This window comes from Leucopleurus acutus, assembly GCF_964270905.1.
Source record: "Leucopleurus acutus genome assembly, chromosome: 20".
Classification (NCBI taxonomy): Eukaryota; Metazoa; Chordata; class Mammalia; order Artiodactyla; family Delphinidae; genus Leucopleurus; species Leucopleurus acutus.
Window position 1 is genome coordinate 51,344,196 of NC_139162.1, and position 19,350 is coordinate 51,363,545.

The 19,350-nt window shown below is 47.8% G+C and overlaps 1 protein-coding gene across 1 annotated transcript; it reads left to right on the top strand.

Annotated features, from left to right (window-relative positions):
* Positions 1–16,323: 16,323 nt before the first annotated feature.
* Positions 16,324–18,791, top strand: CRX (cone-rod homeobox; the record flags this gene model as incomplete). The annotated part of the gene is made up of 3 exons (XM_082863180.1): positions 16,324–16,423; positions 17,159–17,310; positions 18,144–18,791. The coding sequence occupies 3 exons, from the start codon at positions 16,324–16,326 to the stop codon at positions 18,789–18,791; spliced, it is 900 nt and encodes a 299-aa protein (XP_082719306.1).
* Positions 18,792–19,350: the final 559 nt, after the last annotated feature.

Sequence of the window (19,350 nt, forward strand, 5' to 3'; positions counted from 1 at the left end):
CCCAAATGGTGGAGCCAGGGAAATCAGCATCCGTGCCCTGGGGACCAACCAGTGGGGTTGGTGCCCTGGGGTTCAGGAGCTGTGAGGTCCAGGCTCCCACCTGAGCAGGTGCCCGGACAGGTGAGGCCTGAAGGCTCACATCCACTTTGTGGGTGGTCCTGGAGATAATCTACAGTTGGAGAAAGCAAGCCTTGGAGGAGGAAGGTGCCTGCCCCAGGTCAGGCAGGATGTTCTCCATCCATAAGGACCCACCAGTTGGAATCCCCAGCTGCTCAGACACGGCATCCAGGCCCTAGGGAATAATATCTCAGGGAACAATAATCCAGTGAAAACTTCCCACGAGGTAGGTCTTATTGTCATCTCCACTCCACGGAGGAGGAAACTGAGGCTCGGAGAAGCAGAGTCCCAGGTCCCATCACACACATAAGTGACAGAGCCATGGCTGAGCCAGCACCGGCCCCCCAAGCCTGAACCCTCCTGACCACGAAGCTATATGGCCTAAGATGCTCACCACAGCCCCACGGATGTCAGATGTCCACTTCTCAGCCGAGAGAGGTTCTGTCAATTCCCAAGGACACACAGGGGTGAGTGGCACAGCCAAGAATAGAACCCAGATATCCTGGGTCCCAGAGCCCTGCCCTTGACTCCTCAAATCTACCTGGAATCCCCCCAAATAGGATGAGGCCAGTCCCCTCCCCTGCACTCACTGCAGCCCAGGCCTGTGACATGGGCTTCTCTTGGCTCATCTGACTGGATTATGGTGGTAACTTGTTATTGTCCCCACTTTACAGATGAGGAGACCGAGGTCCAGAGAGGTTATGTGAATGGCCCAAGGCCACACAGCGAGTAAAGGGTGGGCTAAACATCAGCCCTTGGCAAGACTCCCCCGACTTGGCTGGTTCACGCTCTCTCTGCAGGCCTGGGTGGCTCCCGTGTCCACTGGGGACAAGGAGCTGGGATTGACGCCCTCACTTCCTGACATGGGAGGTGGGGGAAACCTGGATTCATGGGTTAGTTAGAACCCAAAGTAATCAGCTCAGCAATAATGCGATCCCTGAAGCATCCGGCATCCCAACCTCACTCCCTTCTTCTGCCATCATGAGTCCCTGGTCCTTTTGGTAACACCACACCACAACTTCCCTGTGTGCGTGTCTACCTGCCTCTGCCCCTCTGCCATTCATTCCGCCACTAATCCATCCCATCCAAATTTCTTGAGCATTTACTATGCATCTGGGACTGTCCCAGGCACTGGGAATACAGCTGAGAACAAGGTGAATATGATCCCAGCCCTCCTGGAGCCCACGTTCCCATGAGAGGGGCAGACAAGCAACAAGGCAGTGATAAGAATTTTACAGAAAATAAAATTGCATGAATGTGTTAGGCAGCTATGGGGGTGCAGGTGTGAGGAGCCCTCAATCTTGCGGTAGAGCTGAGACTGAAACTCATCAATGACCTGATGCAAGGGTCCTCCAGCATCTCACACTACCTGGGGCCACCCCCGCAGTCTAACCCCATTCCCTCCTGCTGCAATCATGGGCCCTTGACAAACACCAAGATTCTTTCTCTTTTGTACCTTTCCGTCTTGGTCATTCCGTCGTTGAACAAATGAATATTTATTCCGTCTTTGTACCTCTCCTCTATCTCACTATATCTCTCAGTCCTTTTATCTCCCTCAGTGTCCCTGTCTTTCTCTTGCTGTCCACCCCCAGCTGCTCTGGGACCCTGTCTTGTGGGCCATGATGGGCTCCTTCCTTGTGCTTGGCTAGTTATGGGGACAGAAAGAAGCCAGGGTGACAGAAGGGGAGTGAGTGGTTAGAAGCCAGATCACAGAGAGCTGGGCACAGGGTGGATTGTCTTCTAATTGTGGGAGGAGTTAATGCTCCAATCCTGAGCAGAGAACTGATGAAGATTGAGGCTGTGGCGGTGGGGAAGAGAAGCTTCTGCCATCCTCCTGGTCTAGGCTACACGCAGTCAAGGTGGTGAGGAAGAAGTTAGATTGGAGATGATATTTTCCTCCAATACCGTTAAAAAAAAATAAAGGCATAATTTACATACATTAAAATGCATATATTTTAAGTGATGAGCTTGGTGGATTTTGACAAATGCTTACCCTTCTCAGACCTATCAGGATGCAGGACATGTGCACCACCCCAAAATTCCCTCATGTCACTTTGCAGTTAATGCTCCTTCTGCACTCCAGGCAACTTGCTTCTTCTTTTTTTAATGGAGATCTAATTCATATACCATAAAATTCACCACCGAAAGTGTACAACTCAGTGGTGTTTATATAGTATATTCACAAGATTGTGCAATCGTCACCACTATCTAATTCCAGAGCATTTTCATCACCCCAAAAAGAAATCCTGTCTGTATCCACTAAGCAGTCAAACTCCATTATCTATCCACGACCAACCCCTGCCCCAGTCCCTGGCAATGATTTTCTGATTTAAAAAAATGTGTTTTGTTCTGGAACTTTGGAATGATACGGTTCAATGGGTGTTTTCCAACACTACCAAGCAATTAACACAATTCTGACACTACCTACCTGGAGACAGCATCAGATCCCACAGGCTGAGTCTCCGGCTCACAAGACTGTCCCCTTCATCCCCTTTAGGCACCAATCTCAAGTCCAGATTGTCCCCTGTGCTCCTGACCTACCAGCCATAAATCGGACGTTCCCATGATCCCCTCGTTGGGTTTCATTAATTTGCTAGGGAGGGCCCACAGAACTCAGGAAAACATTTACTCACTAGATTATTTTATTACAAAAGGATTTTAACAGCCAGATGAAGAGATACAGATGACGAGATCCAAAAGGCTCCCAAACACAGGAGCTTCTGTACCGGTGGAGTTTGGGATGTACCACCGTCTCAGCACATAGATGTGTCCTAGTTCACCAACCTCGAAGCTCTTAGAATCCCATCCTCTGGGGTTTTTATGGAGGTTTCATTACATTGACATGATTGATGAAGTCCTTGGTCCTTGGCATTTAAACTCAATCTCTAGCTCCTTTCACATCCTAGGAGGGGGTAGGTGTGTGGGGAGCGTTAGAGAGGAGGAGGGGACTGAAAGTTTAATCCTCTAATCCCATGATTGGTTCCCCTGGCAATCAGCCCATCCTTAAGTCACCTAGGGCTTTCTGAAGGTTGCCTCATTATCATAACAAAAGACACCTTTATCTTTCTCATCACAGGAACTAAAGGTTTTAGGAGCTCTGTGTGAGGAATGGTACCAAGACCAAAGATATATTTCTTATTATAAGTCACAATATTACATGCCGTATGCACTCTTTGTGTCTGGCTTCTTTCACTCAGCAAAAGGTTTTGTGAATCATCCATGATGTTGTACATTTAGTAGGATGTTCCTTTCTCATTGCTGAGTAGTATTCCATTTTATGACTATGTCACACTCTGTTCTTTTTTTTTTTGCGGTACGTGAGCCTCTCACTGCTGTGGCCTCTCCCGTCGCGTAGCACAGGCTCCGGACACGCAGGCTCAGCGGCCATGGCTCACGGGCCCAGCCGCGGATGGGATCTTCCCGGACCGGGGCACGAACCGGTGTCCCCTGCATCAGCAGGCGGACTCTCAACCACTGCGCCACCAGGGAAGCCCCACACTCTGTTCTTTTACAGCTCAGGAGACATTTGAGTTGTTTCCCATCTGGGAGTAGTGTGAAAAAAAAAGCTGCTATGAACGTTTCTGTACAGGTCTTTTGGTGGACATAGGTTTTCATTTCTCTTGGATAAATATCTAGAAGTGGATCAACTTATAAGGTTAAAATAGTTCACCTTTATAGAAAATAGCCAAGCAGTTCTCCAGTGTGACTTCACCATCCTACTCCCACCAAAAAGTGTGAGAGTTCCAGTTGCTCCACAACCTCACCAACATTTGTGATGATCCTTTTCACTGTAACCATTTTGCTGGTCATATGTAATATCTCATTGTGGTTTTAATTTTTCTTTCCCTAATGACAAATAATGTTGACTATCTTTTTGTGCCCTTATTGGCCATTTGTATAACTTTTGTGAAGTGTCTCTTCCAGCTATTTTATGATTGAGTTGAAAGAGTCTTTCTTATGTATTCTGGATATAAGGTCTTTGCTAGCTATACATTTTTTAAAAAATAAATTTATTTATATTATTTATTTACTTTTGGCTGTGTTGGGGCTTCGTTTCTTTGCATGGGCTTTCTCTAGTTGCGGCGAGCGGGGCTACAGGGGCTACTCTTTGTTGCGGTGTGCGGGCTTCACATTGCGGTGGCTTCTCTTGTTGCGGAGCACAGGCTCTAGGTGCGCGGGCTTCAGCAGTTGTGGCATGCGGGCTCAGTAGTTGTGGCTCACAGGCTCTAGACGCAGGCTCAGTAGTTGTGGCGCATGGGCTTAGTTGCTCCGTGGCATGTGGGATCTTCCCGGCCCAGGGCTCGAACCCATGTCCCCTTCATTGGCAGGTAGATTCTTAACCACTGCGCCACCAGGGGAGCCCCCCAGCTATATGTTTTGCAAATAGTTTCTAACAGACCGTGGCTAGGATTTTCTTTAACTTGATGTTGTTTGAAGGGTAGAATCTTCCCATTTTGATTAAGTCTAATTTATCAATTTTCTATTTCATGGTTATTGCTTTCTCTGTCCCATCTATCTTTGCCTACTCCCCCAGGTCAAGAAAATATTTCTCTTTTTTTATAGGTGGTTTATACTTCTGCTTTTCATATTTAAGACTGTGATCTCAAATTAACTTTTATGTATTGTATGAAGGAGAGATTGAGGTTCTTCTTTTTTTTTTTTTTTTAAATGTGGATATCCAATTGTTCAAGCACAATTTATTGAAAAGAATTCCCTGTTGACTTGCTTTGGAACATTTGTCAAAAATCAATTGACCAAATACTCTCTGACTTCAGACTATACTCTACAGCTACAGTCACCATACTGTATGATACTGGGACAAAAACAGACACATAAATCAATGGAACAGAATAGAGATCCCAGAAATAAACCCATGCACTTACGGTCAATTAATCTATGACAAAGGAGGCAAGAATATACAATGCAGAAAAGACAGGCTCTTCAATAAGTGGTGCTGGGAAAACTGGACAGCCACATGTATAAGAATGAAATTAGAACATTTTCTCACACTGTATACAAAAATAAACTCAAAATGGATTAGAGACCTAAATGTAGGACTGGAAACCACAAATCTCCTAGAAGAGAACATAGGCAAAACACTCTTTGACATAAACCGTAGCAATATATATGTATATATTTTTTGCATCTGTCTCCCAAGGCAAAGGAAATAGCAAAAATAAACAAATGGGATCTAATTAAACTTAAAAGCTTTTGCATGGCAAAGACAACCATCAACAAAACAAAAAAGACAACCTACCAAATGAGAGAAAATATTTGCAAATGATATGACCAATAAGGGGCTAATATTCAAAATATATAAACAGCTCATACAACTCAATATATTTAAAAAAGCCCCTTGATTAAAAAATGGGTACAAGAGGGTTTCCCCGGTGGCGCAGTGGTTGAGAGTCCGCCTGCCGATGCAGGGGACACGGGTTCGATCCCTGGTCTGGGAAGATCCCACATGCCGCGGAGCGGCTGGGCCTGTGAGCCATGGCCACTGAGCCTGCACGTCCGGAGCCTGTGCTCTGCAACAGTGAGAGGCCCGTGTACCGCAAAAAAAAAAAAAAAAAAAAAAAAAGGGTACAAGAGCAGAATAGACATTTTTCCAAAGAAGATATAACAGCTGGACAACAGGCACATGAAAAGCTGCTCAACATTTCTGATCATCAGAGAAATGCAATTCAAAACAACGAGATATTACCTCACACTGTCAAAATGGCTATCATCAAAAAGACTACACATAACAAGTGTTCGTGAAGATGTGGAGAAAAGGGAATCCTTGTACACTATTTTGGGAATGTAAATTGGTGCAGCCACTGTGGAAAATAGTATGGTGGTTTTTCAAAAAATTAAAAGTAGAACTACCATATGATCCAGCAATTCCACTCTGGGTATATAGCCAAAGAAAACAAAAACACTAATTTGAAAAGATACATGCACCCCAATGTTCATTGCAGCATTATTTACAATTGGCAAGATGTGAAAGCAATCTAAGTGTCCATCAACAGATGAATGGATGAAGAAGATGTGGTGTATATATATACAATAGGAAGAATGCAATTTTGCCATTTGCAAAATCATGGATAGACCTGGAGGGTATTATGCTAAGTGAAATAAGTCAGACAGAGAAAGACAAATACTATGTGATAACACTTATATGTGGAATCTAAAAATTCAACAAACTAGTGAATATAACAAAAAAGAAGCAGACTCATGGATATAGAGAGCAAACTAGTGGTTACCAGTGGGGAGAGGGAAGGGGGGAGGGGGAAAATAGGGGTAGGGGAGTAAGAGGTACAAACTATTAGGTATAGGATAGGCTCCAGGATGTATTGTACAACACGAAGAATATAGACAATATTTCGTAATAACTGTAAATGAAAGTAACCTTTAAAAATTGTATAATAAAATAAAGATGAGTTTGAGAAGAATTGACATCTTAATACTCAGTCTTCCAATCCATGAACATGATACAGTCATCCCTCCATATCCACGAGGGATTGGTTCAAAGTCCCCCACAGATACATCCAAGGATGCTCGAGTTTCTTATATAAAATGTTGCGGTATTTGCATGTCCCCTATGCACGTCCTCCTGTGTGCTTTACATCATCTCTTGCTTACTTACAATACCTACACAAAGTAAACGCTTTGTAAATGGTAGTAAATACAGTGTAAAGACTATGTAAATAGTTGCTGGCACGTGGCAAATTCAAGTTTCTGGAACTTTCTGGAAAAAAAATTTTTTTCCCAAGTATTTTTGATCCTCGGTTGTGAGTCTGCGGATACGGAACTTGTGGATACAGAGGGCCGCCCGTATATGTCGCTATTGACGAGTCTACTTTCTGCCGGCAGTGTTTTGTAGTTTTCAGCTGAACAATTAGCTGAAAGAAGAGATGACAGGATTTATGGGAAGATTGGTTGGGGGTGGGGGTGGGGAAGCTGGGGGTGGGAGGGAGGTGAGGAAAAAAGGGAGAAGGCAAGGCTGATTGCCAAAGTTTCTTCCTGAGTTGCTCGCTGGGTGTAGATGAGAAAAGAAAGAGCTATTTGCCTCAGGGGAGGAGTAGCCTGGATTTAGACTCAGTTTATTTGACCCCAGGGCCACGTGCATGACCTGAAACCCAGCTCTCTACACCCTCCCAGCCTGGTGGGACTCTGGGTAGGAAAATTCAGGGGAGGTGATTAAGAGAAGCTGACACCTTTTCCCCGGGGGCTTTTGAGGACCTGTTCTTTCTTCCTCTCCCTGACATCCAGCTTTCCTTCCCTTCTCTGGTGGGCCAGGAGGGTCTGTTACAGGACTGGATCCTCCCATCAGTAGCCTTTTGGCCCGCCAGTGAGGGTCAGGCAACCCCTCCCTCTCTCCCTGTCACCCCTGGCTCTTCAAGCTAATGAGACCGGCCCTGATTCCCCAGCCAGGCTACTGGCCTTAATCTCTCCTAGCAGGGGGTTGGGAGGGGGGTGAAGGAAGAAAGGGCCCCTTATGGTGAGACACAATGACCCAGCCACAAGGCGGGATTACGGAGACCTCATGCACGTAGGTAGATGTTGGGGTAGATGGAGATGGAGAACAGACCCATTTGGGTCCAGGAGCTCAGGGAGATATTAACATCCAGAGAGAGAGACACACCCAGAGAAGGACAGAGAGAAGAAAATTCAGAGGGAGGCAGAAACAAGGATAGTCAGAAGTACAGAACAAGAGAGGTACCAAGATAGGGAGAAAGAAATGAGGGGGGAAGCTAGAGAGAAAGAAAGCAAGAATCAGAGGAAGAGGCAGGGAAAGAGAGAGAGAGAAACAAGAGCAGAGATTCGAGCTTAAGAGGTTGGATAAAGGAGAGAGGTACTGGTGCAAGGCGTAGGGGAGACTGGTGTCACAGGGTGACAAGGACAGAGGCCAAGACCAAAACAAGGACAGGGCTGCACAGAGAGTGGATGAGAGACGGACAACAAGAGGGACCAAGACAGAAAGACAGGTAAACCAATAAAGACAGGGACAGAGAGACCCAGAGTTGGAGAATGAGACAGGGGTACACAGGCAGACGGGCAGCAGTGGCACAACCTGAGGGTCAAAGCAAAGAGAAACTGAGGCACGGAAACCCCAAATGAAGACCAAAGGCGTGGAGGGAGGGAGGGACAGATAGGGATAGAGATGGAGATGATACAAGTAGAGAGAGAGGAGAACCCAGGGGAGAAGAGGAGATGGGAGACGTTGATATCAAAGAGTGATAGAAACTGAGGAAAGAAAGAGGAAAAAGGGAAACTGAGGCAGAAAGGAAAACAATGGGACAGTGCAGAGATGACTCAGCGGGCAGACAGACTGTTGGGGAGAGAAAGGGTGACCCAGGAGAGAGAGAGAAGAAAGCCCCACGACCCTCGTTTCTTGAATGATCTCTCAGGAGCACCCAACATCGCTCTCCTTCCTCTTTGGTGGGAAAATAGCCGAAGCTGGAGGGACACCAATTAGACTTCAGGAAGAACTTCCCTGAGGAATGGGGACTCCTGATCACAGGCGGGACCTGGGGCCGCCCTTCCCCATCAGCCCTAATTGCCAAGATGTCATGGAGGTGGGGAGGCGAGGAGGGGATTAGGCAGACGGGTGCCCCTCCCCCTCCCCGCCAATGTCACCTCCTGGCGCCCAGTTGAGTCCCCACCCGGGCCAGGATTACCCTCTGAGATCCAGGCCACGGCAAATGACATCACTCCCAGCCAGGGCTTAAAATCTCCCCATGTGAGGGGACCCATTTCCTTCAGCTTCTGCTGTCTGACTACTCCATCCCAGGCCACCAGGAGAGCTTCATCCCTACTTTCTGAAGGTGAGTGCCTGCAGGGGCAGCGGAGGAGGTGGAGGAAGGCGGAGCGAGGGAGGGGGCAGGAGGGGGCAGAGGTGGGTACATTTTATTCGTGGCTGTGTTTTTAACGTCTGGCACAGGGATGGAGAAGGAGTGTGTGATGTTTCTGGATAATCCTACGTGGATCAGAGGGTCCGTCCTGATGTTTGGAGAAACGGGTGCAGGCTGTGACTGCAGTGGGGCAGGCGGTGTGTGTGTGTGTGTGTGCGGACGGACAGGGGAAGCTGGCCCATGGCATGGGGGTTCCAGAAGCTTCAGGGGCATCTTGTTGGGGAGGCGACACGAGCAAGCCCTCCAGCTTCCAGGGCTGGGGGGCTTTTCACAGCTTGAAGGCAACTCCCCGGCACATCTCCCTGTTGTATTTTCTTTAAAACTTACCGCAGCCTGAAACTCTCTCTTCATGTGTGTGTTTATCTACTCATTGCCCATCTACCCCACTGAACCTTGATTTCCTCCCAGTGCCTGGTATGTGGGATGCCTACATATTTGGTGAACAGATGGATGGATGAATGACAGAAATAGAATTGAAGAGACACAAGCACACAGAGTCAAGGTTTTGTGGCTGCAGCAGGAGGGAAGAAGGGGAGACTATGAGACTGCCCGAGGGAGCTGGGAATGCACTGATTGGGGGATAAAGTGGGGGTGAATTGCTTACCTGGGGACCTCATTTTCCCCAGAGGCTCTGGCTTTTCCCATGTCCAATCTTGAGTGATGAGCACGACACCCAGTTCCTTGTCTCCAGCCAACGGGGGCTGCAGAGACCGGACAAAGCTGGGGGCGGAGTCTTGCTGCGCTGACGTGGAGCCACGTGGGTCTGTGTGAGGTCACTCTGAGCCTCAGTTTCCTCATCTGCAAAGTGGGGACAATGACAAGTTGCCACGGTGATCTAGTCAGATGACTCACGGGAAGCCCATGTCACAGGCCTGGGCTGCAGTGACAGAGGAGGGGGCTGGCTTCATCCTGCTTTGGGGGACCCCCAAGTAGATTTGGGGAGTCAAGGGCAGGGCTCTGGGGCCCAGATATCTGGTTTCTATTCCTGGCTGTGCCACTCACCCCCGTGTGTCCTCGAGAATTGACAGAACCTCTCTCAGCTTCAGTTTCCTCATCTGAGAAATGGACATCTGAGCTCCGTGAGCCTTTGGTGAGCCTCCTAAGAGGTCACGTAGCTTGGTGGTCAAGAGGGTGCAGGCTGGGGGGGCAGGTGCTGGCTCAGCTGTGGCTCTGCTGCTGACCCGTGTGATGGGATCAGGGACTCTGCTTCCCTGAGCCTCAGTTTCCTCCTCTGTGGAGTGGAGATGACAATAGGATGTACCTCGTGGGAAGTTCTCACGGATTATTGTTCCCCGAGATCTTATGTCCAAGGTGCTGTGTCTGAGCAGTTGGGGATTCCAACTGGAGGTCCTTATGGTTGGAGGATCTCCTGCCTGACCTTGGGCAGGGACCTTCCTCCCCTCAAGGTTTCGTTTCACCAACTGTAGATTATCTCCAGGACCACCCACAAGATGGGTGTGAGCCTTCAGGCCTCACCTGTCCGAGCACCTGCTCAGGTGAGATCCTGGACCCAGCGGCTGCTGAACCCCAGGAGCCCAAGCACCAGCCTAGGGCCCCACTAGTTGGTCCCCAGGGCAGGGATGGGATTTCCCTGGCTCCACCATCTGGGATTATGAAACATCATTGCCTTGAAATTCACCCGGCAGGATGAAAAAGGGTTGCTGTCTGGCTCACCGTAAATTGTCAATGAAAGACAGACATTGTAGTTGCTGTCTGTGCTCCTGGACATTGACACACAAAGCTGTTCAGAGGAGAGAAGCTCTGGAAACCTCATCCTGTTGCCTAACCCAGAGAAAGGCTTTGGGGGACATCCGATATCATTTTTGTTGTTATCATTCTTTGCCAACATCGTTTCCACCAAGCGCTTTCTTTTTAATATATAAATTTATTTATTTTTTATTTTTGACTGCGTTGGGTCTTTGTTGCCGCATGCGGGCTGTCTCTAGTTGTGGCGAGTGGGGGCTACTCTTCGTTGTGGTGCGCGGGCTTCTCATTGCGGTGGCTTCTCTTGTGGAGCATGGGCTCTAGGTGCGCGGGCTACAGTAGTTGTGGCACACGGGCTCAGTAGTTGTGGCTCACGGGCTCTAGAACGCAGGCTCAGTAGTTGTGGCGCATGGGCTTAGTTGCTCCGCGGCATGTGGGATCTTCCCGGACCAGGGCTCGAACCAGTGTCCCCTGCATTGGCAGGTGGATTCTTAACCCCTGTGGGAGGTCCCGCCCTTCCTTATTTGATGATCTGAGGAGTGGGCAAACCCTCAGTCTTGGAGGTCATTATCATTATCAGCTGCTTGATTTTGGTCGAGCACCCACCTCCCGCCGAGACTCAGATCTTCTGCCTGTAGATTGGGATCAGCCCAGTGAGAGAGATCTAGGCTTTCCTGGAAGACCAACCCCTTAGCCGGGTAACTCCATGTAGATTCTGTGGTAAAGACAGATTCAGTGGAAGTGGAGGCTCTTGTTCTAAGCCCTGCAAATTGTCCCTAGAGGGCAAATTCACCAGCCTCCCTGTTTCCACTCTCTCCGGAGGCTCCAGTGAAAGATCATCGCTCCTTGGAGAAGAGGAAGAGGACAGAGGGGACTCAGACTGTCCCCACTCACAGCCTGTGAGTGACCCTGGGCAGGTCATAGCACTTGAGACTGAAGATGTTCTTACCTGTAAAATGTGAACGTAGTAGTAATACAGTCTCTCCCTCCCAAGGTTATGCTGAGGACTCAATGCCATCCTGCACTGGGAAGTATTGTATTAGTTATCTGTGGCTGTGTAACAAGTTAGCCCCAAACTTAGCAGCTTAAAACAATAAATATTTATGATGTTGTATAGTTTCTGAGGTCACAGGAATCCAGGAATGGTGTTGCTGGACGATTCTGGCTCATGGTGTCTCGTGCTGTGGTAGTCAGATGTTATTCGGGGCTGCAGTCATTTGAAGACTCCGCTGAGGCTGGAGAATCAGCTTCCCTGGGGGTTCATTCCCATGGCTGTTGGCAGGAGGCCTCAGTTCTTGCCACACAGATAGGACTGCTCAAGCATCCTAAGCATGGCAGCTCGATTTCCCAGAGAGAGAGGGCCAGCCTCAGAAGTCACACTGTCATTTCCACAATATCCTGTTGGTTGCACACGTAGCCCTGCTCCGTGGAAGGAGACAACTTTAGGGTGTAAATACCAGCCACTACCTAGGACACCACTTGATTCTCAGGATTTATGTGGTGGTTTTTACTTTTATGGTTATTATCAGCACTGAGCATCCCTGTGACTTTCCTATCAGGTCCTACATAATCTTAGTCCACTTTCTGCCCTGGTCACTCTGCTCCAGTAACACTGGACACCTTGATTCTCCTCCATAAGACAAAACGATTCCAGCCTCCAGAACTTTGCACCTGCTGTTCCCTCTGCCTGGAGACCTCTACCCCGAGATCCTCCCACGGCTGATGCGGTCCTCCCACGGCAGCTCCAGAGTCACCTTCTTAGAGAGACGTCTTCCCCTGATCATTCACCTAAATTAGATGCCTCACCCTCACCCCAAACCCTGTCCCTCTCCTATTACCGCATTTAATTTTTCTCGGAGTTCTTGAAATTTTCGGAAAGCATTTTTTTTTTCTTTTCTTTTTTTTTTATCCGAAAGCATTTTGATTCTCTAAAAAAAAAATCTCTTTCCTTGTCCACTGTTTGTTTCCCTGACCAGGAACTCGAAGTTCAATCTCATGAGAACAGAGATGCTCTGTGTCTTATTTCTTGCTGTATCCCTAGTGCCTAGAACTCTCAAAAATATTTACTGAATGGACATCAGAACTTCAATTTATGATAAATAGAACTCTGCCTACCAAGGGAGGGTTGAGAAGGACAGGGCAGTGAGAGAAGGAAGGGGTGGGAGCTCAAATAAATGTCATCCATTTTTTAAGCATTTATTTATTTTTCACATATTTATTGGGGGGCACTGGGGACACCGCAGGGAGTGAGACATTCCTAGTCTCTGTTCTCAGGTAGCTGACAGCATTGGGGGAGACAGGTAAACTCATAAATATGGCATATTTAACAGGTGTGATTCCTGAAGAACAGGAGAAAGAAAGTGTGTGTGTGTGTGTGTGTGTGTGTGTGTGTGTTTGTGTGTGTGTGTGTTTGTGTGTGTGTGTGTTTGTGTGTGTGTGTGTGTTTGTGTGTGTGTGTGTGTGTGTGTGTCTGTAATCCCGTCTAGGGTATGGGCTGGCTTTCCTGGGAAGTTATGTTTGAGTTGTGACCTGGAGGAAGAGAAGGGGTTAGTTAGCTGGTGAGAGGGGTCTTTGGACTGGGGGTAGAGGAGGCATTCCTGGCCTGGGACAGCTTATTGGAAGTTTCCGGAGAGGCCGAGAGGTCTCCTGAGGCCATCTTAACTAGGGCGATAGGGAGTCCTGGAAAGGTTCTTTCTCTCCCTTTTATTTATTTATTTTTTTTTAAAGGAGAACTTTTAATATTTATTTACTTATTATTTATTTCTTTTGGCTGTGCCGGGTCCTAGCTGTGGCACGTGGGATCTTTTAGTTGCGGCATGTGGACTTCTTAGTTGCGGCATGCATATGCCATCTAGTTCCCCGACCAGGGATGGAACCCGGGCCCCTTGCATTGGGAGCACGGAGTCTACCCGCTGGACCACCAGGGAAGTCTCTCTCTCTCTTTTAAATAGATGGTATTCTTGGTTTTGTTGTTGAAAAGGTAACATACTCACTCATGGTTAAAAAGTAATCCAAACTGTAAAAACAAGGTATGGATATAACACAACTCCCCAGAGGCAGCCACTTTTACTACATATTGTGTCCTTCCTGGGAATTTTCTATGCAGATACAGATATACATTTATATAAATATATTTTATATGTATATATTGCTGCCTTGTTTTTAAAAATCACAAATGGTAGCATGCTATACACACTGTTTTTTTCCTTTGAAATATATATATATATTCAAAGGATATATTCCTTTGAATATAATATATATTGTATATATAATTTGGTAATATAGGATATCTGATACACACACACACACACCTATTGCCAAAGTGTAATAAAAAATTAAAAGCCTGACTCTTAGGCACATGTAATAAGTGCAGGTCAAAGATTTATTTAAATCCTGAATGAGGGAACTGGCTGTTTCAAAGGAGAATTCAAAAAACAGAGGTTAATACCATTATTCAGGAAAGGCATGCCAAAGAAAGTTGGTCACTTTAGATATGAAGCTAGTTCAAGTTCTACAGGGCAACAAAACTAACCTCTGAGGTTATCTTTTCTACCAGAGACAAATGATTGACAACCAAACTTCTGGAAGTTACCATTTACCTTGTCAGTGTCTGGATCCTAATCGATAGTGGACAATCAATTGAACAAAGGTACAGTCCCCTAGAAAAGGAAATAATGCTTGGGTTGGTCTGCTAGATGAGGCTCCAGGACAACCAGGAAGTGACATGCTGTCATCCTTTTGTCTCATTGCCAAGTTTAAGATCATCTTTCTTAACTATATACTAGAGGTCTTTTCAAATCCATTCATAGAGGACAACCTTATACCTTTTAAATGACTTCACAGTATTCTCTTGCATGGATGTGATATAACCTTAACATAACGTATCGATTTACATAATTTACTTACTATGTCCCCTTTGGTGGTCATATAGGCTGCTTCCACATTTTGGCAATTATAAATACGCTGCATGAAAAGTCCTAGCTTGGGTGGGGAGGGATAAATTAGGAGTTTGGGATGAACAGATACACACTACTCTATATAAAAGAGAGAAACAACAAGGACCTACTGTGTAGCACAGGGAACCATATTCAGTATCTTGTAATAAACTATAATGGAAAAGAATATGAAAAAAATATATATGGAGAACTGAATCACTTTGCTGTACACCAGAAACTAACACAACATCGTAAATGAACTATACTCCAATAAAAGAAAAATCCTAGCATAAAGTCTATGCAAACATCTGCTTGCAAATAATAATAACTGACCACAGTTTTGTAGCATTTACTACCTGTCAGGTGTTATTTTAAGTATTTGATGCACATTAATTCATTTGACCCTCACATCAACCTAAAGATGTAAGTTCTATTTTCATTCCCATTTTCTTTTTTTATAAATTTATTTATTTTATTTATTTAATTTTGGCTGTGTTGGGTCTTCGTCGTGGCATGTGGGCTTTTCATTGCGGTGGCTTCTCTTGTTGCAGAGCATGGGCTCTAGGTGCGCGGGCTTCAGTAGTTGTGGCACGTGGGCTCAGCAGTTGTGGCTCACGGGCTCTAGAGTGCAGGCTCAGTAGTTGTGGCACACGGGCTTAGTTGCTTAGCGGCATGCGGGGTCTTCTTGGACCAGGGCTGGAACCTGTGTCCCCTGCAGCGGCAGGTGGATTCTTAGCCACTGTGCCACCAGGGAAGTCCCTCATTCCCATTTTCTGATGAGGTGACCGAGGCACATTGAAGGCAAGTTCCTGGCACCAAGGAAAGATGGCATTTTTCTTTGATAAACGTTTCCAATTCGTTCCATCCACATTGCCACCGCCCTGACATGGAAAACCTGTTTCTCCACTCTGAGGGCAGCCTTGGAGTTACCAAGCCTCTTTGTTTTTTTTTTAATGATATTTTATTTATTTATTTTTGGTTGCTCTGGGTCTTCGTTACTGCACACAGGCTTTCTCTAGTTACGGCGAGCGGGGGCTACTCTTCTTTGCGGTGCGCGGGCTTCTCATTGCGGTGGCTTCTCTTGTTGCAGAGCACAGGCTCTAGGCGCGCGGGTACCAAGCCTCTTTGATCTTTGCCAAGCTGATGTGTCAAAAACGGTTGCGGAGGATCATCGCTTACTGTCGTTTGACTGTGACTCTCCCTTGGGGTGACCATCTATCCTGATTTATCTGGGACTCTTCCAGATTTGGCACTGAAATTCCACATCCCTAGAAACCCTTCCATCCCTGGCAGACAGGGACAACTGGTCACCCTACTTACCATGATTCTGCGTGAGGCTGAACATCTTTTTTGTGGTGCTAGAAGAAAAAAGATCTCAGACAAGGGAGTGGCAGGAAGATTTGTTAAAAGGATAGAGTAGGAATAAGAGCTTCCATTTACATGCCCATTACAGCTTTCGCTCTCTGCTTTAGAGTCTCATTGAAGCTTTGATGACCTTAAGCAGAGGACTCTTTTATAGGTGGGGAAACTGAGGCACAGAGAGGGGGATAAGTTGCCTAAGAAGAGACTGAGGCAGGATGTGAACCACGCGGTGATGAACTGGGGAGTGCTTGAGTGCCCACCCTTCTCTTGCAGGCCCACTGACCTGGGCCCCAGCATCCTCGAGGATCATGATGGCGTATATGAACCCGGGGCCCCACTATTCCGTCAACGCCTTGGCCCTGAGCGGCCCTAGCGTGGATCTAATGCACCAAGCTGTGTCCTACCCGAGTGAGTACGGTCCTTCTCCCCGCCACCCCCAGCTGGCCCCCATCTTCTGGGGACCTCTGGGGTCCCTTGCCCTCAGGAGGAGGATGGGCACTTCCAGGGGTGCCGTGAGGGCCGTACACCAGCCAAATGTGTTCACCTGTAAATGCCAAACACCCCTCCACATCTCTTAGGGATGCAGGTAACCATAGGGACCATCATAGAAATAGAGGATAGTCGTTCCCTCTGGGGTGAAGGAGGGAAGCGATCTGGAAGGGGGACCCGGAGGAATCCCCACCTGTTAGCAGTGCTTTATTTCTCAGAGAAGGAAGCACTCTGTTTTTGGTGGCATTATTCTTTAGGTGTTTTTTAAAAACTTTATTAAGTTGACTGTTATGGACCTGCCACTTTTATAGGCTGTGTATCCAAGATGTCATGTTTCAACTGCATGTCTTAGTGCAGAAGAAATTTTAGAAAGGGGATGAAAGTCAAACTCATATACCTCCTTACATGGCTAAAGCCAGTTCTCCTCAGGGAGAAGCATGAGCCCCCCAATGACAGACAAAGGGGGACTCCATTTCCCAGGGGGACAGAGTGAGGTGTAGAAGTTCAGGGAATCGGCACCCCCTTAGTTTGGGCAGTTGAACACCCAGAAGGAGCTTCTTGGCATCCCGTGTACGCTCAGGACCTCACATCAGCAGATGAAGAGAACGGCGTCTCAGGTCACCTGAAGGTCCCATTTTCCTGTCCCTACACCAGGCGCCCCGAGAAAACAGCGGCGGGAACGGACCACCTTCACACGAAGCCAGTTGGAGGAGCTGGAGGCCCTGTTTGCTAAGACTCAGTACCCGGACGTGTATGCCCGTGAGGAGGTGGCTCTGAAGATCAATCTGCCTGAGTCCAGGGTTCAGGTGGGGTGTTCTGGTCTCTGGACTCCTCTGGTCCTTCCTGGGACCCAGAGTGAAGGGAAGAGGGAGAGGTCGCAAAGTCACAGCCAAAGTCATAACGTGTCCTAGTAATCCCTCGCCTCTATTATTTCGCTGGCGTCTTCTCTTACACTCCTACCCCTTCTCACTCTACTCCAGCAACACTGGCCCCTGGTCCTTCCTCTAGCATGCCCACCAAGCACACTCCTGCCTCAGGACCTTTGCAGTCTCTGTTCCCTCTACCTGGAAAGTATATTCCCCATCACCGTCTTCAAGTCTTTATCAACCAATCAAGTCACCTTGCTAGTCAATGAGACCTACACCCCCTTTGGCGTTTGAAGCCGCAACCTTCCCCTGCCACCCCAGCCTGCTGCCCGCCCTTATCCTGATCAACGGTTCTTTCATAGTATTTATCTCTTTCTAAATACTATGTAATTTGTTGACTTCCTGTTTATTTTTAACCTGTCTCTCTCAACTAGAATGTCAGCTTCACTTGTGTGTCCCCAGAGTAGTAGAAGATGGTTAATCCATGCTTATTAACCAGTTGGATGGATGGACGGATGGATGGATGGATGGGTAAATGTGTACATGTGCGTGTGTATGATTGTATGTGTGTACGATGTATGTATGAATGTATATATGCTTGTTTGTGTGATAGTATGTGTACATCTGTGCATAGGATTGGACAGATGAAAGTAGGTATGTATGTATATTGTACGTATATACACACAACTGTATGTCATCATTCCTGGGCACCATGAAGGCTCCCTTGGGCCTCCTTCCCGCTCACCCACCCCGACCTCCCCTCTCACCCCCAGGTCTGGTTCAAGAACCGCAGGGCTAAGTGTCGACAGCAGCGGCAGCAGCAGAAACAGCAACAGCAGCCCCCAGGGGCACAAGCCAAGGCTCGTCCTGCCAAGAGAAAGGCAGGCACCTCTCCAAGATCGTCCACGGATGTCTGTCCAGACCCGCTGGGCATCTCAGATTCCTACAGCCCCCCTCTACCCGGGCCCTCAGGCTCCCCCACCACGGCAGTGGCCACGGTGTCCATTTGGAGTCCGGCCTCAGAGTCCCCTTTGCCCGAGGCACAGCGGGCTGGGCTAGTGGCCTCGGGCCCTTCTCTGATGTCGGCGCCCTACGCCATGACCTACGCCCCCGCCTCTGCTTTCTGCTCCTCCCCCTCGGCGTATGGGTCGCCGAGCTCCTATTTCAGCGGCCTGGATCCCTACCTTTCTCCCATGGTGCCCCAGTTGGGGGGCCCGGCTCTCAGCCCCCTTTCTGGCCCCTCCATGGGGCCCTCACTCACCCAGTCCCCCACCTCCCTGTCAGGCCAGAGCTATGGTACCTACAGCCCTGTGGACAGCTTAGAATTCAAGGACCCCACAGGCACCTGGAAATTCACCTACAACCCCATGGACCCCCTGGACTACAAGGATCAGAGTGCCTGGAAGTTTCAGATCTTGTAGAAGATTCTCCTTCTCCATCCCTTGTCCCAACTGCCTCCTTGCACATTGTCCCAGCCTGCCCTGGGGCGGCATCCCTGAGAAGGTGGCAGGAGCTGACCATCCAAAGGTCATGGCCTCTTTGGCTCCAGTGCAACTTAGCCCAACCCCGTCCCCCCCTTTGCTCCTGGGGAGCCCCATAAGTCTTAGTCATTCTCTCAACCCCAATGCCGTCTCACATGGAGTCCAACCGGCATTTCAAACCATGAGCCCCAGACTCCAGAAACCGGTGCTGAGAATTCAATTCAAAATTAAACCAAACGTGCAGCTGATTTGGGGTAACGTTTAGGTCAGAATCACGGTGTCCTTGAACAAACAGGGAGGGAGGCTCGGTGCCTTCACTTTCCATTTGGGACACATCTTTAGCATATGAGTAGAGATCCTTCTAGAAACTCCAAAGACAGACTTTACAAAGCCCCAGGATGGAACCTTAGGCCAATTATACAGTTAAGTTCAGAAATTCATTTGACAATTTTACATATTTCACAAATGTCAGGTTTACATAATAGGCTTAGGGGGCTGT